This window comes from Pelophylax lessonae, assembly GCF_965119305.1.
Source record: "Pelophylax lessonae genome assembly, chromosome: 4".
Taxonomy (NCBI): Eukaryota; Metazoa; Chordata; class Amphibia; order Anura; family Ranidae; genus Pelophylax; species Pelophylax lessonae.
In genome coordinates this window covers 524289508-524312636 of record NC_138771.1, presented here as the reverse complement: position 1 = coordinate 524312636, position 23129 = coordinate 524289508, and the positions used below count along the sequence as shown (strand labels likewise).

At 47.4% G+C, this 23129-nt stretch overlaps 1 protein-coding gene across 1 annotated transcript in view; it reads right to left on the bottom strand.

The window, feature by feature from the left end:
• The window catches only part of SMC1B (structural maintenance of chromosomes 1B), a 512286-nt gene that overhangs the window by 263607 nt on the left and 225550 nt on the right, over positions 1-23129 (bottom strand). Inside the window, exons 9-10 of the mRNA XM_082255760.1 lie at positions 22143-22350; positions 1849-2034 (exon numbers count right to left, since the gene is read on the bottom strand). Of these exons, the coding sequence (XP_082111886.1) occupies positions 1849-2034; positions 22143-22350 (394 nt within the window). The remainder of the gene's footprint in view (positions 1-1848; positions 2035-22142; positions 22351-23129) is intronic.

Here is a 23129-nt window from a genome sequence, read left to right as displayed (position 1 = left end):
TACCTCTATACCTCAATAGTAATGCCTTTTAGTAGTCTGCCACTGACTTCAGTCACCCTTACAGTCATATAGTGACTTTAGATAGTCAGCTCCCAAACCAAGCCTCCTGGTTTCTATTCACAAAAATCACACTCAAATTGGGGGATCTGTGACCTGTTATAGGATAGAGGGGAGACCCAGAAAACCGAGTGTCCGACCATCCCAGAGAGGGGCCCGCATCCACCAACAAACCCGACAGGGGGAGAGGGGGAACATTCTACTCACCATACCGGAACCAGGCGGGTGCCAACTCCTGACAGAACCCCTCTCCACCGGGGTGGGGGGGCTGTCGACCAATACGGACGCCGTGACTCTGTTGGTCATTGGCGTCCAGGCGAGACGTTTAACTCGCAGGGTCAGTCCCCGTCCAGTGGGACTATGTCGCGGCCGACCCAGCGCGGAGCTATGGCCTGCACGCGCTCGTAGGCTGAACTGGGGTGACCACTGGATCTCAACATCCAGCCCGTCGCCCAGTTTCAGCGTACTTGCTTGAAGATCTCACAGGAACACTGGAGAAAAAAAAAAAAGCTGTCTAAAAGAAGTATTTCTAAAAAAATCCTGCCAGGACCAAAGATCCTAGCAAGGAATCTAGGTCCTTACTCCTAACTAGACAGAAAAAAACTGATTTGCTGTAGCAGGAAGTGAGAGGATATACCCTCTGGGACTGCCCCTAGGGTGTGGCCAGAACGTTTTCTTTCCTGTCTAGTCCTACTCCTGTAGAGGGCAGTATAACCCGAGTTGATATTAATCAAGGAGGACTATGTCTGTCAATGAGCGACAGAGAAATTGGATTTTTGTAAGAAATTACTGTAAAATTATTTTCTCCGAGTCCTTTGACAGACGCAGCTCCCTATGCTTCTACACTAATTGGTTGTGCGCCATCCACAGGAGTAGACTAGGCAGTGAAAAGTTTTCACTCGACACGCCTCTATGGGCTGTCCCTTCTTACATAACCCCAGACACACTGTGCTCTTAAATCAGTTTTGTAGCAAGCAGTGAAAGAAGACACAACCAACCCCAAAATAGAGGGCGGGAGCTGCGTCTGTCAAAGGACTCAGAGAAAAGGATTTTACGGTAAGTTCTTAAAAAAATCCAATTTTCTCTTACGTCCTTTGACAGACGCAGCTCCCTATGCTTCTTCACTAATGGGACGTCCCAAAGCAGTGTAGGCATGAGGGGTGGGAAGAACGCAAACAAAAAACTGTCCTAGGCTAAAACGTAGCCATCTGGGCATCTAGGTCCTACTCCTAAGCTAGGCAGCAAGAAACTGATTTTAGAGCACAGTGTGTCTGGGTTTATGTCGTAAGAAACAGCCCCTAGAGGTGTGTCGAGTGAAAACTTAGCATAGGGAGCTGCGTCTGTCAAAGGACGTAAGAGAAAATAGGTTTTATTACATCCATATTTAGGGTGTAACATGTAACATTTTGCAGCATTCCACCCTGCAGCTGCTGCCACATTTAGAACCAGCGTGGCTGTGCAGAGCTCCACCCAAACAGCTGCATCATTCAGGGACCTGTGAATAAAAAAACTAAAAGTCCTGTCTGCAGACACGGCAGATGGACTTTGCTTTCAATGGACTGCGAGGGGGGCTTGTTATGGGGGCACTAGGAGATGAGGAGCCTAGAGCGCCTGCGGGGGACTCCAGAAGAGGAAGTTCAGGGCGCACTAATCACTAAGGTTTTCCGTAAGAACCAGCAATTTTTTTTTGTATTCACCTATAAAGCAACCTGCTGGTGAATTCGAGAATATACCGCATCTGTTAATCTCATGTTCCTGTAATCACAAAGTTGCATTGACACTGAAACTCACTTCCAGATAGTCCAAGGCAAGAAAAGTCTCTGGCTCTGCTCTTTCTTCTTTGAGAAATCGGATGCAATCCCTTGCCACCCTCTCACTTGTTACAACAATGGCATTCATGTACTTGCCAAAGACCTTGGTAACAGCTAGTTGGTACTTTTTATGGATTGGATGACACAGCTCGAACAATCTGCCAAACTTGCAATAACAGAATAAAAAGTTAAGGAAATGAGATAACCATTGGAACATTATACATACATATAATCTGACACTGCTTTATATTAAATTGGTTGTAAAGACAAAAGGTTTGCATGAAGGCAAAAAAAAAACCTTCTGCATGCAGCAGCCCCTCAGCCCTCCCTTATTCTTACCTGAGCCCAATCTCCTTCCGGTTATGTGTACAAGAGCCAAGGCTCTTTTGGCTCTCTCACTCCTCATTGGCTTAGAGACATCAACGGGAGCCATGGTCTCTTATAGCCAGTGATAAGGGAGCAGGGGTGGGGCCGAACCCTGCTCTGGGTGTCTTATGAACACACAGAGAAGGGGCTCGGGAGCGAACAGGCACGAGTGCCCCCATAACAACTGCCTTGCTACGGGGGCACTCAGCAGGAGGGAGTTGTTAAGGTGCTGACAGGGGACCCAAGAAAAGAAGGATCGGAGCTGCTCTTTGCAAAATCATTGCACAAAGCAGGTAAGTATGACCTTTTGTTATTTTAAAGAAGATAAAAAAGGAACCTTTAGTTTAACTTTAAACTTCCTATTTTATCAACATCCAAGGCTTAGTCTTGCGTTATTTTTGAAATACAGACTATATAAGAGTTGTTTTTTAAGCTTTTTTTTTTCCTTTGAGACTGACCTACAGCAGGAGTCTGTCTACATTTAACATAAAAGTATAATTCCAGCCTAAACCTGACTAAGTCTTTAAAATGTTCCCTCCCAACACATATGCTGACTAACCTGTGTGTAAAAAAAAAAAAAAAAAAAAGGAGGTCTATACCTATTTTCAGCCTGCTCCTGTCACGTGATCTGGCTCCCCTGTGTCAGCCATGAGTGGCTGCAGGGGAGGAGAGAGCACAGGCAACAGCTGGGACATGGGAGCCTACAGGTGAGGTCCCCGCTCCCAGGCAATTCTAGCCTTTCTCAAATGTTCTCTTCTCACCCCTGGCTATAGAATGAGGCTGCGCTGCAGATTTAGATAAGTATAAGCTGTTGGGAAAGGGCATTAAAGTGAACCAGTTTCTTTTCCCTGCATTGGTAAGCACAAGTTCTGTTTAGGTTTTGAAAGCTTCATAGAAAATGATTTGCTGTTATGCAGGAGAGTTGGGAAGGTAGGCACTACACTTTTCCTTTCATTTAAGATGTTTTAGGTTACTCTGAATGAGGACAACCTTTTACGATAATCTATGACTCTTTCCCCTCCAAACATAATGGATAATCACAAACTAATTTTAGCAAGTCAGATTAGTTGATCGCTATAGATAAGGAGAGGAAACAGTAAAGCCTTTGTGGTAATAAGGTCATCTAGATAAAATGGATTTTCAGATTATGCACCATCCACCACTGAAGGTCTTCCGCCACATTTTTGTAGAGAGGTGGCAAATTTACACTGTACAAGTGAGCAATCGAAGATGTGAGGTGGATGCCCAAGTATGGAACAGAGTCAGTTCTCCATACGAATAAGAAAGCAGATTGTAGACGAGATATAAGCGACATGAAGATTTATATACAAATGTTCCAAATTCATTCAAAAGACAAATAATATTCGGCATAGAGATAAAAGGTGACGTGATAAAGAGAAAGTCGTCTGCAAAAAGAGCGCACTTATGGGTTTGGTTCCCACACAAGAACCAGCCTGATATTGGGATCAGTTCCCGATGGATATGGAAAAGGTTCTGATTGCTAAACCAAAATCTCAGGGCAGAAAGGGGACACTCTTGTATGGTTCCTCTAGCTATTGTGATGGGTCTCTCAAGTGGAAGCCATGAAGTCCGACTTTAGCTAGGAGGTTTGAGTATAGCATCCTCAAAGTAGCAAAAAAGTTAGAACAAAATTATCAAGCCTCCAGGAGCCTATACAGGTAAGGACACTATACAAAGTTGAACACTTTTTGAAGGTCTATAGAAAGTAGTATCCCCTCTTGGGGAGTGCCCCCATCCAACCTTGACTGCAGCAAAGAGAAAACATTAACCACTTGCCCACTGCCGCACGACTATATACTGCGGCAGTCAGCCCCCTACAGGCAAAGCGACGTACCGCTACGTCGCTCGTTCACGCCGCTCTGGGCGCGCTCCCGGCACCGCTGAGGATCTGATTGGGTTCAGAACCGATCAGTCATCAGGTCCAGTCCAATGATTTTTGGCCTGGACCTGTTGATCGGTCTGGCCCAATCAGATACTGTTCTGTGCCTGTGTAATGTAAACACAGGCACAGAAAAGATCCACTCTCCCCTCCAATGATCCTTTTTGGATTAATCAAGAGGAGAGAGCAGATCTAAAACTGTAAGTACTGCACCAGCACACCCACTTAGATAGGCACATTTCACTCCTGATCGCCCCCCCCCAGTTAACCCCTACACCCCCTGTCAAAACACACACTTTATACTGTATATAGCAGTTTCCTATATACCTGTACAAGTGTGACTTGTGACCAGGTTTAGCGCTTGCAGCCCTTCCTTTTACACTTAGGATACCTGCCACCTCCCCCCCATAAAAATTTAACCCCCTGATCCCCCCCTGATCATCACCAGTTAACCCCTTCCCCCCCCCCCGTCACATTGCACACTAATACATAGGTAATATAGTGTTTTACTGTATTTTGTATTAGTGTGATTGTGACTGAGTTTGCGTTAGCGAGTTAATTTCTGTCCCAAGGAAGTTTAGGGTCCCCGCCATCCCCCCCAAAAAAGATTTAACCCCCTGATCACACCTACACCCCCTGTCACAACACACACTGTATACAGTATATAGCATTTTCCTATATACCCGTCTAAGTGTGACTTATGTCCAGGTTTAGCGCTTGCGGCCCTTCCTTTTATACTTAGGATACCCGCCACCCCCCCCCCCAATAAAGATTTAACCCCCTGATCCCCCCCCAGTTAACCCCTTCCCCCCTGTAACATTGCACACTACACACAGGTAATATAGTGTTTTACTGTATTTTGAATTAGTGTGATTGTGACTTGAGTTAGCGCTAGTGAGTTAGTGTCTGTCAAGGAGGTTTAGGGTCCCCGCCACCCACCCAATAAAGATTTAACCCCGATTCCCCCCCCCCCCCCAAGTTAACCCCTACACCCAATGTCACAACACATACTGTATACAGTATATAGCAGTTTCCTATATACCTGTATCAGTGTGACTTGTGACCAGGTTTAGTGCTTGCGGCCGTTCCTTTTAGGGTTAGGACACCCGCCAGCCCCCCCCCCAATAAAGATTTAACCACCTGATCCCCCCCCAGTTAACCCCTTTCCCTGGTCACATTGCACACTATACACAGGTAATATAGTGGTTTACTTTATTTTTGTATTAGTGTGATTGTGACTTGAGTTAGCGCTAGCAAATTATTTTCTGTCCCAAGTAGGTTTAGGGTCCCCACCCCCCCCCCCCCCCCAATAAAGACTTAACCCTCTGATCCCCCCCTGATCAAACCCAGTTAACCCATTCATTGCCCTGTCACAGTGTCACTTTTATAGTGTACAGTTTTTTTTCTGATCACTATTGTTAGTGACACAGGTGACATTAGTTAGTGTTAGCGTCAGTCTAAGATAGTGCAGATCCCCGGCGCATAGTTAGAAATAACCCCTTGATTACCACACACACACACACACTTCCATTACTAGTATAGTATTTGAACAGATCAATATCTGATCAGAACTATACTAGTGTCCCCATAGTTTAGGGTTCCCAAAACACGGTGTTTGCACGATCAGCACTGAATCCTGCCAGCACCTGCATTTAACCCCTCCGCCCAGCCAAGTGCAGTAATCAATAGATTACTGTCACTTTAAAAAAAAACACAACATACAAAACTGATGTGTTAGCAGAGTCAGGCCTGATCCCTGCTAGCATTAGCAGTTTTTTTTGGTAGCGGTTGAAATAGTCCTTGACAACCAGGTGCTTTTTTTACCTGTGAGTCACACTACTGTACCGGTAAATTTAGTTACTAAAATGACCAAACGGTGGTACAGTAGTGCAGAGGCTTACAGTATACTGACCATGTCAGATGAGAGCGAAGGGGAAGCCTCACTGGCAGAATCAGGGCCAGTATAACCAAAAAGAGTGAACTGCGGTTATATTGGTCCACTAGCCCAATTCACCATATGCGCGTGTACTCTGCCTCCATGTCCAGGGCGAGATACGAGCAAATTCTGCGATTTATGCATTTCAACGACAGTGAAATCTGTCGTTCTCGGGGAGACCCTGAATATGATCGGCTCCACAAAATTCGGCCCCTCATAGGCCACTTCAATCAGCAGTTTGCAGCCTTGTTTACCCCCCAACAAGTTGTCTGCTTTGACGAGTCCCTGATTAAGTTTACTGGCCGCCTTGCTATGAAAAAGTATCTCCCCAGCAAGCTTGCCAGATACGGGGTCAAACTGTACAAGCTGTGTGACAGGGCCACAGGCTATACAGTTAGTTTCCAGGTCTATGAGGAAAAGATAGCTCTGTGGAGCCCCCGAACTGCCCAGACTACATAGGGAGCAGCGGCAAGATAGTTTGGGACTCGGTGTCACCCTTATCCGGAAAGGGGTACCATTTGTACGTGGACAACTTTTACACAAGCGTGCCACTATTTAGTCATCTTCTTGAATTACACATTGGCGCATGTGGCACCGTGTGACCCAATAGCCCGGGCTTCCCTCAACGACTTGTAAATTCCCATCTTAGTTGGGGGGAGAGAGCCTGCTTAAAAAACGGACAAATTGCTTGCAGTGAAGTGGAGGGATACACGGGATGTTTTCGTTCTGTCCTCCCTTCACGCAGACACGACGATCCAAATTACTATGGCAACTGGCGTTATGGAAAAACACCTCTGTGTCCATGACTACAACCTTAATATGGGAGGGGTGGACCTTACGACCAACTTTTGGCACCGTATTTAGTTGCCGTAAAGCCGGTACAAAATTTAAAAAACTTAAAGTTTAAAGCTGGTACAAAAAAGTGTGTTTATTTATTCCAATTGGCTATGCTGAACGTCTTTGTCCTATACAGGGCGTCAGGACGAACTGGATCCTTCCGAGAATTCCAGGAAGAGATCATCAATGCCTACCTGTACCCAGGAGGTGTTCCTGCCCAACTTCCCCTTCCAGATGCAGTGAGCCGGCTGCATGAGAGACATTTTTCATATGTCCTCCCGGGTACCCCTAAGACGCCCCCAAAAGAAGATGTCGTGTCTGTAGCAGGCGCGGATTTAGGCGTGACACCCATTATTATTGTCCCACCTGTCCTGCATCGGGAAATGTTTCAAGCGCTACCACACACTAGTAGAGTTTTAGTGTAGGGTACAGCACGACATAGTGTAGGGCACACAAACACAGGGTCTCGAAAGATGTTCGATGGCTATCGACATTTTGAGAGACCCTAAGCTGGAAAATTGCAGTTCACAAAAAAAAAGTGTTAAAAAAAATAAAATAAAAAAGCCAAAAACAGTGGTCGTGTCAGTTATTTTTATGTTCGTCTACTTTTCCTACTGTACTTTTACCGTACTTTCTTTGCTTTTCATTCTTTTCTTAACCTGTTTCCCTTGCAGGTACTCTTCGGCTGCTACACTGATTTTATATATTCTGACACAAACAGCGTTTGCGCTCAGCATATATGGATACCTCTGATGGCAGCGCTGTGGTAGGTTGATTTCACCACTGCAGTTAAAATACCTTTAGTTATACGTGGAATATCGTCATGTATACCCACCATTAAATAAGTGGGTGTGGATGTTTGGCCGGTTAATGTTGTGTATGCTACACAATTTTCCTGTGGTGATTTCTGTTAGGTTCTCTTTTTTTCGTTCAGCCCACAGGCTGCATGAAAAAAAAAAAAAAAAAACCTACACTATATGCCAAATAAGGACCAGCAATGTACTGGTACGTTGCTGGACTTTGAGTGGTTATACCAGGATGATGCCTGCAGATTTAGGCATCATCTAGGTATTGTTTTTTACAGCCAGCGGTCGCTTACATGTAAAAGCAATCCTAGCGGATAATTGGTCGCTAGACTGCTTTTACAAGCAGTGGGAGGGGGGGTCCCCCCCCTTCCGCGGTTTTTCTCGGGCTCTCCTGTCCCACTGGTTGACCCGAAAGTGCAGCCGGTGGTTTAATTATCTAACCATAGAGCTGATTGGAGACAAGAATGGCTCCAATCATCTCTATGGCCTAAGATACCGGAAGCTACAAGCATTTCATGACTTCTGTTTCGTCAGAAATAAACAGCGCCATTTGGAAAATGGGAAAGCATTTTATCACACCAATTTTGGTGTGGTCAGATGCGTTAAGGTCAGAGGAGAGATCTAGTCTAAAAAAAACCCAATTTTTTAAAAAAAAGAGTACCCGTCACTACAGATTGCTATCATAGGGGATATTAAAATTCACTGTGATAACAATAAAAAGGATTAAAAAAAAATAAAAAATGAAAGGAAAGGTATCAAAATAAAATAAAAAAAAATCAAGCTCCCCCTGTCCCCCGTGCAAAGTCGCATGCAAGCGTTGGTCTAGCGTCATATGTAAACCGCAATTTCAGCATGCATCGACCTCTTCTAAGTCTAAAGTGGTAACCTGTAAAGACTTTTAAAGGCTTTTAAAAATGTACGTAGTTTGTTGCCGCTGCACAGGTGTGCGCAATTTTTAAAGCAGGTCATGTTTGCTATCTATGTACACAGCATAAGATCATCTTTTACATTTTACCAAACAATTTGGAATTATATAGTGTATTTGTGCATTCAATTTAAAAAAAAAATGTATTTTTTTCGCAGAAATTGCTTTTGGAAAATCTGTGCGCAAATACCGTGTTACAAACAAATTTGCAACATCCACCATTTTGTTCTTTAGGGCCTCTGCTTTAAAGAAATATATAATGTTTGGGGGGTTCAAAGTAATTTTCTAGTTAAAAAAATACATTTTGGCCAAAATATATGACATAGATTGAGTATATTGGATATTTTTTAAAAGACAAAGTTGAAAATGTCATTTTTTTCTCAAAAGTTTTGCTTTTTTTATTAATATCGCAAAAAATAAAAAGCACAGAGGTGATCAAATACCACCAAAAGAAAGCTCTTTTTGTGGGGAAAAAAGGGAAGTAAATTTCGTTTAGGTACAGCATTGCATGACCGCGCAATTGTCAGTTAAAGTCACGCAGTGCCAAGTTGAAAAAATAGAATTTTTGAAAGAACTTACCGTAAAATTCTGAGTCCTCTGACAGTCGCCGCCCACTCATACAGTCTGCACTTCTGGGTATTGGTCTTATCCACAGGATTAAGCTAGGCATAAGATTTTGTTAGAAAACACTCACAAAACCTATGTATAGACACACCTACAGGGGGCTGTCCCTCTGGTCCAATACCCCCAGCTAGCAGCATTCCCAAATCAGTTTGGTAGCAAGCAGTATAGAGATCCATGAACCCCAAAAGAGGGGTGGGTGGCGGCGACTGCCAGAGGACTCAGAGAAAAGAATTTTACGGTAAGTTCTTACAAAAATGCTATTTTCTCTTACGTCCTCTGACAGTTGCCGCCCACTCATAGTCTGCACTTCTGGGACGTCGCAAAGCAGTGTAGATGTGAGGGGTGGGAAACGCAACCGTCAAAAAAGGCAGCGCAGCACCCAGGTCAGAGAAAAGAACATTATCTGAACCAGAAAGTTAACCACTGGGTAACAGGAAAGCTCAACAGGAGCGAACAAACCCAGGAAAGCAAAATAATGAAGGGGGAAAAAACCCCAACAGGAGGAGACAGGCTAAAAACCGCCATGTCTCCCCTAAGGCTCTGCCACACTCAGAACTTTGCGGCCAAAAGAAGCATCTGCCAATGCCAGAACATCAAGTTTGTAGAATTTAGTATGAATTAGAATTAAGGTATGCACGGACGACCAGGGACACCGACGCCTGATGACGGAAGGCCCAAGACGCACTAACCGCTCTGGTAGAGTGCGCCGTGACAGGGAAAGGTGGAACCCGATCCCTAATTGAATAGGCCTGTACAATCGTCTGTCTGATCCATTTGGAAATGGTTGCCGCAGACGCAGCCGTAGCCTTCCGAGGTCCCTCAGGAAGGACAAAAAGAGAATTCGACTTTCTGAAGGATTCAGTAGATGACAGGTAAACCCTGATCGCCCTTACCACATCCAAGGAATGCAAGGCAAAACTCCTTAGGATGCTTAGGCTTCGCACACAGCGAAGGTAAGACAATGTCCTCGTTGAGATGGAAATCCGAAACCACTTTCGGAAGAAAGGACAGATGAGGTCACAAGACCACTTTGTCCTTATGAACAACCAGATAGGGGGAGCGGAACGATAGGGCCGCCAACTCCGACACTCTGCAAGCAGATGTGACGGCCACCAGAAAGGCAACTTTCTGTGACAGCACTTGCAGAGGAATCTCCTGGATGTTCTCAAATGGAGGACGCTGCAAAACAGACAAAACCAAATTCAGGTCCCAAGGAGGCAAGGGTGCCCTCCTAGGGGGAGCCAGATGACGCACCCTTGAATGAAAGTGCGGATCACGGAATTCGACGCCAGAGGGCGTTGAAAAAGAATGGCCAGTGCAGATAACTGGCCCTTAATAGTGGTCAGCGCCAATCGCTGCTCCACACCAGTTTGCATGAACGCGAACACCCTCGTCACCGAAAAGGAGCTGGGATAGAACCCCTGTGATTCACACCAGGCGAAATAAGCCTTCCAGGTACGATAATAAATTTTACCGGACGAAGCTTTCCTAGCCTTGAGTAAGGTAGGAATGACCGCCGACGAGAGACCCCTGTCTCTCAAGACCTGGCTTTCAACAGCCACGCCGTCAAAGCCAGCGACTGTAAAGCAGGATGGAAGATCGGCCCCTGAGACAGAAGATTGCCTCGTAGTGGGAGCTGCCAGGGAGGCTCGACGACCAGTTGCACGACGTCCGCGTACCAAGACCGGCGCTGCCAGTTTGGGGCTACTAGAATCACCAACCTCGGTTCCGAGACCAACCTGCGAAGGAACCTGGACAACAACTGAATCGGGGGAAAGGCATAAATCAGGCGATACCGATTCCAAGGCACTACCTACCCGTCCAAGGCATCCGCCAGAGGGTCGCGTGTTCTTGCCACGAACCTTTCCATCTTGTTGTTTAGCCGAGACGCGAACAGATAAACATCCGGGGATCCCCACCGCGCACATAGCATCTGAAACACCTCCGGGTGTAGGGACCATTCCCCCTGGTCCACGGTCTGGCGACCCAGATAGTCCGCCTGCCAGTTCTCCACACCTGGAATGTGAACTGCCGAAATCGCCGGGACCTGCGTTTCGGCCCAAGATAGAATCACGGCCACTTCCTTGGCCGCCCGGGCACTCCTGGTGCCCCCTTGGTGATTGATGTAAGCCACCGCAGTGGCGTTGTCTGTCTGCATCCGCACCGGACAGCTCCACAGATGATCCGACCAATGGAGCAAACAGAGCCTGATTGCTCGCAGTTCCAAGACATTTATCGGAAGGGAGGACTCTCCCTTCGACCAAGTTCCCTGGGCAGACAGATTGCCTAAAACACCACCCCAGCCCGACAGGCTGGCGTCCGTGGTTACCACAGTCCATAGCAACGGTCGAAAAGATTTTCCTTCCCGTAGAGCCGGAGACTGAAGCCACCACAGAAGATCCAATCTTACTTGAGTGCTCAAAGAGATCCTCCTTTCCAAGGAGTGAGGATGCCTGTCCCACCTGATCAGGATCTCCGCTTGCAGAGATCGTGTGTGAAACTGTGCAAATGGCACCGCCTCGAAAGCCGACACCATCAACCCCAGGGACTGCATGCAGGTCCGGAGCGAGGAGAACTCATTGTCCCTGAGGGACGTGACCTTGTCCTGCAGAGTCCGGAGTTTGTCCTCCGGAAGAAAGACCTTCGCCTGGGCGGAGTCCAGAATCATCCCCAGGTAAGGGAGACAAACAGAAGGGGACAATGTCGACTTCTGAAAATTGATGGTCCACCCAAACTCCTGGAGCGTCTGAACCGTGGTGGACAGATCGCGCAACAGAGTGGCACTGGAACTTGACCTTAAAAGGAGATCGTCCAGGTACCCCAGGATGGTAATCCCCTGAACCCGCAACAAGGCAAGAACAGGAGCCAACACTTTGGTAAAAACCCTTGGAGTCAAAGCGAGGCCGAAAGGCAACGCCACAAACTGAAAATTATCCTCCGCAATTGCGAATCGGAGGTACCTCTGATGACCCTCGTATATAGGGATGTGTAGATACGCATCCTTGAGGTCGATGGAAGCCAGGAAATCCCCTGGACTCAGGGATGCCACCACCGTCCGGAGGGACTCTATCCAGGATTTCTGAACCTGCACAAAGCAGTTCAGAAACTTTAAGTCCAGAATCGGACGCACCTTGCCCTCTTTTCTGGGCACTGTGAACAGATTCGAGTAAAAACCCCGAAACCTGTCCCGAAGTGGCACCGGGACAACCACTCCCTGGGCGAGGAGATCCTGAACCGCCCAATGGAGCTCTCGGAAACGATCTGGGGTCAAATGAAGATTTGAGGGAAAGAATCTGTCTGCTGGGCGTGATCAAAACTCTAACTTGTACCCTGACCGAATGAGTTCTTGAACCCACCAGTCCTGAATCTTGGCCAGCCAAGGTTCGGGAAAACAGCGCCGACGTCCCCCCACCCCTTCAGGTCGAGGCGGACTGGGCCGCCGTGCCCGTGTGGGCGACTTTAGGCTTGCCCGCCCAAGGCTTCTTCTGGCCACCAGAGGCCTTGAAGGACTTACCCTTGTCTTGTGCCTTGAAGGCACGAAAGGACCCCACTTACCCCGGAAGGATCTTCCCCTGGACACCTGGGGCAGCAGCATGCTCTTACCCCCAGTGACCCCCAGTTCATCCAGAGAGTCCCCAAAAAGACAACTCCCGGCATAAGGGGTGTCAGACACCATCTTCTTGGAAGACTGGTCGGCCGACCAGCTTTTCAACCAAACGATGCAACGAATCGTCACAGCAACTGCAGACAGACGCGAGACTAAAGGGGCCTCATCCAGGGCCGCGTCACATACGTATAAAACAGCCTGAATAATTTGATCCACCATCTCCAGAGTAGCAGGTGGGGCTCTTCATCTAAATTGAGCGTTTCTTTTACAGCGCTAATAAGCGCAGACATTGCAGCGCGTTCTCTTGCTGAACCGGAGGTGGAATCCTCATTCTCCACCTCCACATCCGACCGAGAGGACTGAGACCCCTCAGGGGGTACACTGTCCGTGGCAACCATATCTGGCTCTGAATCAGAAGACTGAGAAAACCTGGGCCTTTTTCTAGAAGCCCGGTCAGACATTAACAAATCCACTTTTGACGCTAAAGTCGCAAGCGCAGCAGTAAGTGAGACTATAGCCAAGGATTCAGGAGTACCTGAACCCTCCACCAGAGCAGGGGGAATTTGCTATCCTGGGACTCCATCATAGCACTTCAGAATTTAAAAGGCGCTGGCCCTTTAAATCGGCGATTACCGCGGTTCCCACCGCAATGAGGAACTAAGCCTATGTTACTAAAAACTGCAAAGGAATGAAAGCCAGCAGAAATGCAACCCAGGAAAAAACATAAAATCCCCCAAAGTGTGCCTATACCTTGTCAAACGCTGCCAGCTCGATCTGCCTGTGAGAAGAAAGGAAGTGACCTCACGCCACTAGAGGCAGAACACAGCTCTAAGCCACAAGAAAATGGTTGCCAATACAAGTCTATGGAGAAGGCTCCAGCAAAATGGCCGCTGTTCACCTAAAGAAACATAGCGCTCACACTAAAGATGGCGCCAAAAGAATAGTAGAAAATTGCTGCTACCCTCACAATGAGGCCAAACAGCCTGCCCACACCTAAAATGGCGGCCCCGCGGTTTTACACCGATCTCGGCCCCCACACACCATGTCTGTACCCCCAAAACATTGCCGAAGCACCTCAGGGACATCAGGGACCCCGCAACCACCCACACAGCGGTAGAACCGCCATAGTGCCCCCGCAGGGACCGGGAAGGGACACACAGAGACCGCACTGACAGACATGAGGGGGATATCACAGATCCATGTGCACTGCCATCCCCATAAACAGAGGGCCCACATACACACCCCGACAGACAATTGCCAAAGACAGAGGGGTAGCATGGTACTCACCGGTCCAGCAAAACATGGGTACCGCTCTGTGACAGGAAGCCTCCCACTCTGGGTGGTGGCGCCGTCAGCCGAAAAGGACGCTAGCAACACACGGCATACCGCAGTTGAGACATCCCAGGCGAAGTAGCCACTTCGCAGGCTCTGCCCTGAGGACAGGGACATGGTAGTTTGCGAGGCCTGGGCGTATGCATAGCCTGCTAACGCTCAATGGCAGGCCGGGATTCCATAAGGCCCTAGGATAGCCAGTGTGATTCCCAACCCGCAAACGCTGTAGTCTTCCGAAGTCCGACTAACTAAGCGCAGGAACAAATAAAAGGCTATTATTATAAAAGAAAAAAACACTTTCTCAGAGAGAAAAAATAATAAGAAGTAAAAAGGCTGAGACTGCAGCCCCAGCCAGGGAAAAGCCAGCCTACTCCTATGCTAGGCAAAGACAAAATGATTTGGGAATGCTGCTAGCTGGGGGATTGGACCAGAGGGACAGCCCACTGTAGGTGTGTCTATACAAAGGTTTTGTGAATGTTTTCTAATAAAATCTTATGCCTAGCTTACTCCTGTGGATAAGACCAATACCCAGACTGTATGAGTGGGCGGCGACTGTCAGAGGACGTAAGAGAAAAGGGGTCTGGTCTTTGAGCAGCAAATCCTCTGGGGCTTAAACATGGTCTGGGCCTTGCCTGCCAAGGAAAAATCTGATCTTATGTTTGTGGATGTGGGCTTGTGACTCTATTTGCCAAGATTTGGCTTAACAGCTTAACCACTTCCGGACCATAACCTGCCATAACCCTGGTATTTTCCTACACAGTGGGCGGTCCTCTTTCACATAAAAGTGATCCCAGTGAGGGATTCGCCACGGGATCACTTTTATGGGAGGAGGGAGAGGTGCCTACCCCCCTCCTGATGCTTTTCCTGGTCGTTTTCCCCCTTACCGGATCTGTCGGTAGCGGGGAAAACAATCCGGTACACTGTAGTCCTGGGTAGGAAGTGAGGGCAAGATGGCCCCCACATGACTCTATGGCCTTGGAGGACCTAAGCGACGTCAGACATTGCTTTTCGTCCAATGGTCCCCCCCTGAGAGGCAGTCTCCAAGGGACGTCAGTGACCAAGAGGGGCAAGGCCAGTCCGGGGCCACCAGAATGACCGAAATACCTTCTGCCTCAATATTGCGCAGAAGCTTGAGAGGAGGGAAGGCGTAGATCAGATGATACTGGCCCCACCAGAGTGTCTGTGGCGTTTGACAGAGGATCCCGTGACCTTGCCACAAACCTCGGTACCTTTCTGTACCGGACGCCAACAGGTCCACCTCGGGGTGCCCCACTGCAGGCATACTCGCTGAAACAAGTCTGGATGAAGGGACCACTCCCCTTGGTCCAATGCCTGCCGAAAAAGATATTCCGCCTGTCAATTTTCCACACCTGGAATGTGTACAGCGGAGAGGGCCAGAAAAAAGCGAAACATTCTGCCCACCGCAGAATGCCAGTTATCTCCAGAGCTGCCAACACACTTTGTTCCGCCCTGATTATTGACATAAGCCACCGCCATGGCATTGTCTAACTGGATCTGTCCTGAAAGCCCCCAGAGCCGATCAGTTCAGTGATCAAGGCACAGCCTGATCGCCCAAACTTCCAAGACATTGATCAGTAGACTGGGTTCTTCCAGCGTTCAACAACCCCGAGCGGAGCTCAGCCCCTGGACACCTCCCTAGCCAAGCAGACTGGCATCCATTGTGACCACTGTCCAATACAAGGGGAGAAAAGATTTGCTCTGCGAAGAGCTAAGCCACCAGACCCTGGTTTCCCAGCTCAGCTGAATCTGATTATCTAGAGACTTTGGACACTTGTCCCATTTAACCAAGATCTCCCTCTGGAGGGACCTCGTATGGAACTGTGCAAACGGGACCTCAAATGTAGACACCATCAGGCCCAGCACTCGCATGCAAGTCCGGAAGGAAGACCTCTTCCGGGACAGCAACAGATGAATTGCAGCATTCAATTTCTGGAGTTTGTCCAGAGAAAGAAACAGTGCGGGGAAGGAGCACAAAGATGGCCCACAGGGACCACACAAAACAGGGGGGAGGCAAGAAGAACCTGCAGGTCCAACCATCATGGGGGGGTGCCTGCGTCCTCCCCCCACCGCATCCAGGGGGAGAGGGGGGACATCTCACTCACCATACCCCAGAACCAGGCAGGCACCACTCCAGACAGAATGCCTCACCACCGAATTAGGGGGGTTGTCGGCCAGGAGGAACGATGCGACTCAGGTCAAGACCCAGTTGTTTGCGACCTCGCAGGCCAGCCCCTGTCCAGTAGGGCTATGTCGCAGCCGACCCAGCATGGAGCTCTGGTCTGCGCGCGCTTGCTGGCCATGCTGGGGGGACCACTTGATCTAGCTATCCAGCCCGTCACCCAGTCCGGCAGTTGATTGTACATCTCTCAGCTCTAAAAATAGAAAACAAAAACATTTAAAAGAAAAAACAATTGCCAGAACCAAAATCCTGGCAGGGAGCTACTGTAGGTCCTTACTCCCGACTAGGCAAAAAAAAAAACTGAAGGCCTATAGCAGAGAAGGGGATGTATACCCGCTTAGACTGCCAATATGCATAGCCATGTCTTTTTTGTGCCTAGTGTCCTACTCCTGTAGGGGGGGGGGGGCGATATAACCCTATGGTTCTGAATATGGAGCGCTGTGTCCGTCAATTAACGAAAGAGAAAAAACATTTTCATGTTAGCAGTTATGTTATGAAATGCAGTGTAAGCTACAGCCAAATGGCATGCAGACTCTCTCCAAAATACAGCTGAATTATTGCAGAGTCAAGCTAGGGAGGAGAAAGGGTGCTAAAATTAAAAACAGAAACAACTGCTTTCAGGATCTAATAACCTTCGATGAAGAAGTAGGCTGCCATCTAGATAAAGGAAGGCCTGTGGATGTGGTGTATCTGGACTTTGCGAAGGCATTTAAACAGTTCCCCACTAATGCTTACTGTACAAAATAAGGTACGAAAGTATGGAGAATAGGGTCAGAACCTGGATTGAAAACTGGCTCCAGGGGCGAGTCCAGAGGGTAGTGATAAATGGGGAGTACTCGGATTGGCCAGGTGTGGAAAGTGGGGTCCACCAAGGATCTGTCCTGGGACCAATCCTGTTTAATTTATTCATAAACGACCTAGAGGATGGGATAACCAGCACAATCTCGGTATTTGCGGATGATACTAAGCTAAGCAGGCCAATATCATCTATACATGACGTTGTAACCTTACAAGCATACCTGAACAAAATAATGGGGTGGGCAACTACATGGCAGATGTTGATGCCAACATAATGCATGTAATGGGTAATGCATGTAATGGGTGTCATAAATACAAACGCAAGTTACTCGCTAGGGGGTGAATCTAAGATAGAAAAGGATTGGCTGTTGGGAGGCAGAAGGTGATTGGCTGCTGGGAGGCGGGAGGTGATTGGCTGGGAGGCACACAGTCGGCTGCCTCTATGCATGCGGTGCTGCTGTTCCTCAGCCTTCCTCGAGATTGTCCCGCCTCCTGCTCTCCGCTCTGTGTAAGGTAGGAGAGCGAAGGGAGGACAGGGTTGTGAAGGATGATTGGGGAGCAGAGATCATGTACAGGGGGTTAGTGTGGTGTGTGGGGATTCATGTAAATGGGAGCAATGCTAAGGGGGTGATATGTCAAGAGGGTAGTGGTGTTTGTTGATGTAAAGTGGGGAAGTGCTATGGGGGTGTGTGTTAACAGGGCAGTGCTGTGTATGTGTGTGGGGGTGATGCAAAGGGGCAGTTTTGTGGGGGTGATATAAAGGGGCAGTGGTGTGTGTGTGTGGGGGGGTGATGTAAAGGGAGACAGTGCTGTGAGGGGGATATGAATGGGGCAGTGCTTTGGGGGTGATATGTGAAGGGGGCAGTGGTGTGGGGGGATGTGAGAGGGACAGTGCTGTTGGGGGGATATGTAAGAGGGACAGTGCTGATGGGGGGATATATGAAGGGGGCACTGCTGTGGGGGGGATATGTGAGGGGGCAGTGCTGTGTGGGGAGGTGAAGGGGGCAGTGCTGCGGGGGGGATATTAGGTGGGCAGTGCTGTGGGGGGAGGTAAAGGGGGCAGTGCTGCAGGAGTGATATGTGAAGGGGCAGTGGTGTGGGGGGATGTGAGAGGGACAGTGCTTTTGGGGGGATATGTGAAGGGGGCAGTGCTGTGGGGGGGATATTAGGGGGGCAATGCTATAGGGGGAGGTAAAGGGGGCAGTGCTGTGGGGGGGTATGAATGGGGCAGTGCTGCAGGAGTGTGATATGTGAAGGGGACAGTGGTGTGTGTGGGGGGGTGGTGATGTGAAGGGGACAGTGGTGTGTGTGGGGGGTGGTGATGTGAAGGGGACAGTGCTGTGTGTGTGTGTGGGGGGGGTGGTGATGTGAAGGGGGACAATGCTGTTTGTGTGGGGGGGATGGTGGTGATGTGAAGGGTGGACAGTGCTGTGTGTGTGTGGGGGGGGGGGGGTTGTGATGTGAAGGGGGACAGTGCTGTGTGTGTGGGGGGGATGGTGGTGATGTGAAGGGTGGACAGTGCTGTGTGTGTGTGTGTGGGGGGTGGTGATGTGAAGGGGGACAGTGCTGTGTGTGTGTGGGGGGGATGGTGGAGATGTGAAGGGTGGACAGTGCTGTGTGTGTGTGGGGGGTGGTGATGTGAAGGGGGACAGTGCTGTGAGTGGTGATGTGAAGGGGGATAAGCAGCTGCACAGAAAACGTGCAGGGGTAAAATTGACTCTTAAATGCAATGAAATACAAGGTGCGGTTTCCCACACATGGAAATTGCATGGTACATACGCACCATGCAGTTTCCATGCGACAGCGTTTTTAAAAAGGTGCCAGAGCCTTTTCCCAGCAGAAAACGCAGACAAAACAGCCCATTCAAATGAATGAGCTGTCGTGCCTGCACACCTGCGCTGTGATGTAAAGAATCCGAGTCATCACGCAAAAATGCAATCTGGACCTCCGCTGGAAGAAAATTTTACTAATCGGACCTCCGTGAATTTTAATTCAATACCCCTGGTCTAGAGAAAGAGTGGAGAGGCAAATAATCCAAGTTGCATGAGGTCCAGTATGAAGTTTCCACAGTCAGTGATGATTTGGGGAGCCATGTCATCTTCTGGTGTTGGTTCACTGTGTTTTATCAAGCCCAAAGTCAGCGCAGCCCTCTACCTGGAAATTCTAGAGCACTTCATGCTTCCCTCTAATGACCAGCTTAATGGAGATGCTGATTTCACTTTCCAGCAGGACTCAACACCTGCCCACATTATTGATCATGGTATCACTGTGCTTGATTGGCCAGCAAATTCGCCTGACCTAAACCCCATAGAGAATCTGTGGGATATTGTCAAGAGGAAGATGAGAGACACAAGACCCAACAATGCAGACGAGCTGAAGGCCACTATCAAAGCAACCTGGGCTTCCATAACAGCTCAGCAGTGCCACAGGCTGATTGCCTCCATGCCACGCCGCATTGATGCAGTAATTCATGAAAAAGAGCCCAGACCAAGTATTGAGTGCATACTATACTGTACATGGACATACTTTTCAGTAAGCCAACATTTCTGTATTAAAAACCTTTCTCTTTTTTTTTTAATTCGTCTTATGTAATATTATAAGTTTCTGAGATACTGAATTTTGGGTTAACACTAGCTGTAAGCCACGATCATCAAAATTAAAAGAAAGAAATGCTTGAAATATATCACTCTGTGTTTAACGCATCTATATAAAATATAGGAGGATCACTTTTTGAAATTAATTACTGAAATAAATTACCTTTTTGAGGATATTCTAATTTTATGAGATGCACCTGTATACAGTGCCTTGCGAAAGTATTCGGCCCCATTGAACCTTTCGACCTTTTGCCACATTTCAGGCTTCAAGCATAAAGATATAAAACTGTAATTTTTTGTGAAGAATCAACAAGTGGGACACAATCATGAAGTGGAACGAAATTTATTGGATATTTCAAACTTTTTTAACAAATAAAAAACTGAAAAATTGGGCGTGCAAAATTATTCAGCCCCCTCAAGTTAATACTTTGTAGCGCCACATTTTGCTGCGATTACAGCTGTAAGTCGCTTGGGGTATGTCTCTATCAGTTTGGCACATAGAGAGACTGAAATTTTTGCCCATTCCTCTTTGCAAAACAGCTCCAGCTCAGTGAGGTTGGATGGAGAGCGTTTGTGAACAGCAGTTTTCAGTTCTTTCCACAGATTCTCGATTGGATTCAGGTCTGGACTTTGACTTGGCCATTCTAACACCTGGATATGTTTATTTGTGAACCATTCCATTGTAGATTTTGCTTTATGTTTTGGAAGACAAATCTCCGTCCCAGTCTCAGATCTTTTGCAGACTCCATCAGGTTTTCTTCCAGAATGGTCCTGTATTTGGCTCCATCCATCTTCCCATCAATTTTAACCATCTTCCCTGTCCCTGCTGAAGAAAAGCAGGCCCAAACCATGATGATGCCACCACCATGTTTTACAGTGGGGATGGTGCGTTCAGGGTGATGAGCTGTGTTGCTTTTACGGCAAACATAACGTTTTGCATTGTTGCCAAAAAGTTCGATTTTGGTTTCATCTGACCAGAGCACCTTCTTCCACATGTTTGGTGTGTCTCCCAGGTGGCTTGTGGCAAACTTTAAACTACACTTTTTATGGATATCTTTAAGAAATGGCTTTCTTCTTGCCACTCTTCCATAAAGGCCAGATTTGTGCAGTATACCACTGATTGTTGTCCTATGGACAGAGTCTCCCACCTCAGCTGTAGATCTCTGCAGTTCATCCAGAGTGATCATGGGCCTCTTGGTTGCATCTCTGATCAGTCTTTTCCTTGTATGAGCTGAAAGTTTAGAGGGACCGCCAGGTCTTCGTAGATTTGCAGTGGTCTGATACTCCTTCCATTTCAATATTATCGCTTGCACAGTGCTCCTTGGGATGTTTAAAGCTTGGGAAATCTTTTTGTATCCAAATCCGGCTTTAAACTTCTCCACAACAGTATCTCGGACCTGCCTGGTGTGTTCCTTGTTCTTCATGATGCTCTCTGCGCTTTAAACGGACCTCTGAGACTATCACAGTGCAGGTGCATTTATACGGAGACTTGATTACACACAGGTGGATTCTATTTATCATCATTAGTCATTTAGGTCAACATTGGATCATTCAGAGATCCTCACTAAACTTCTGGAGAGAGTTTGCTGTACTGAAAGTAAAGGGGCTGAATAATTTTGCACGCCCAATTTTCATTTGTTAACCAAGTTTGATATATCCAATAAATTTCGTTCCACTTCATGATTGTGTCCCACTTGTTGATTCTTCACAAAAAAATTACAGTTTTATATCTTTATGTTTGAAGCCTGAAATGTGGCAAAAGGTTGAAAAGTTCACGGGGGCTGAATACTTTCGCAAGGCACTGTATATATTAAATCTTTATTATTCTTTGGCAATAACATGGTGAGGGTAGATGTATGCCAATCACAGGCTCCTCTAGCCTTGTCTTAGAATACCAGGAAGGTGAAGCCTCCATCACCTAAGATGTAATATCCCACCCCCACTGTATTTAGCTGGTTAGTGGGCACGGAGGAGGTGGGAGGAGGATGTCATTTACCACTGTGTATACGCCCACATGTTTGACTCTATAGTCACATGAGCTGTTCAGATGTTATAGGGAGGAAATGCTCAGTGTAGAAATACGCTGACAACTGAGCATGTGCAGAGCTGCCAACACTGCTCTGTAGAATACCCAACTGCGCTGAGGACATGGACAGAACAGCAAGATCGACCAGGTGTTTTGTATAAAACAGAAAATGAATACAATAGTGACAGAGTATGAACAGCATTCAATACAGCATTTATTGATTATTAATACGTTTTCATTGATGTGGGTTTAATTACACTTTAACACTTTGAGAACCTTTTTAAAAGGTTAAATATCCTGGTCTCCAAAGTCTATATACTTACCACAGAGTCTGGGTACATTCTTTTTACACTCTCCAAAATTTCTGCTTTCTTCTTCTGGCGAGTGCCTTCATGATAATCAATCCTGGCGTTCTGCAGCTCACTAACAGTAATGTTCAGCTCCTCATTTACCTCCGACATCCTCTGATTACTGTATTCGATTTCACGAACGAGCTGTTCCTCCTGGTTTCTGTGCTCTTCAAGAGCATTGCTGAAAACAATTATCAATCACATTCTTGTATTAAGGGCAGAAGTGAAGCAAACAAACAGCCTTTAGCCCTAGTTCACACTTAACGCGGCTTTGAAATCGTTCAAGTTCATCTGAAATTGCATTTCAGTCCGACTTCAAAAGATATCTGTGCAGCCTCATGCATAGATGACTATTGAAATCGCCCCAAAGTTGCCAAAAGTAGTGCAGTAGCTACTTTTGAAAATCGGTGTGATGCCAGAAAGTCAGCGTCTCACCGATTGGGACTCTCCTGTTGTCAGCAAAAGGCTGCGATTTGACATGCGTTTTAACCTGTCAAATCGCATGTCAAATCACGCCGATGTGAACGGGGGCTTAGGGATAGCCCAAAGCCATACGGTTAATAACATTGGGATTTCTAGTTTACCTGTAAAATGCTTTTCTCGGGACACATCTGACTCCATATTCATGACTATTTGAGTAATACCGGGATCTTCAGGTGAATGGACACAGGAACAAAAAGAAATGCAGGAATCCCCACTCATAACCCCTCCAAGCTTAGCTAAGCCTTAGTTTTGGAGCAAGCAACAAGGAACAGCCAGCAAAAGAAGGATTTCGATGTTCTGGGCTGTATTCCAAGAAAATTGGATTTTTATACTGTAAAATCTATTTCTCGGAGCTTATTGAAGGACATAGTGCTCCACATTCAGAACCATAGGGTTATATCGCCCCCCTACAGGAGTAGTACACTAGGCAGAAAAAGACTTGGCTACGCCTATGGGCAGTCCTAGGTCTCCCTCTCA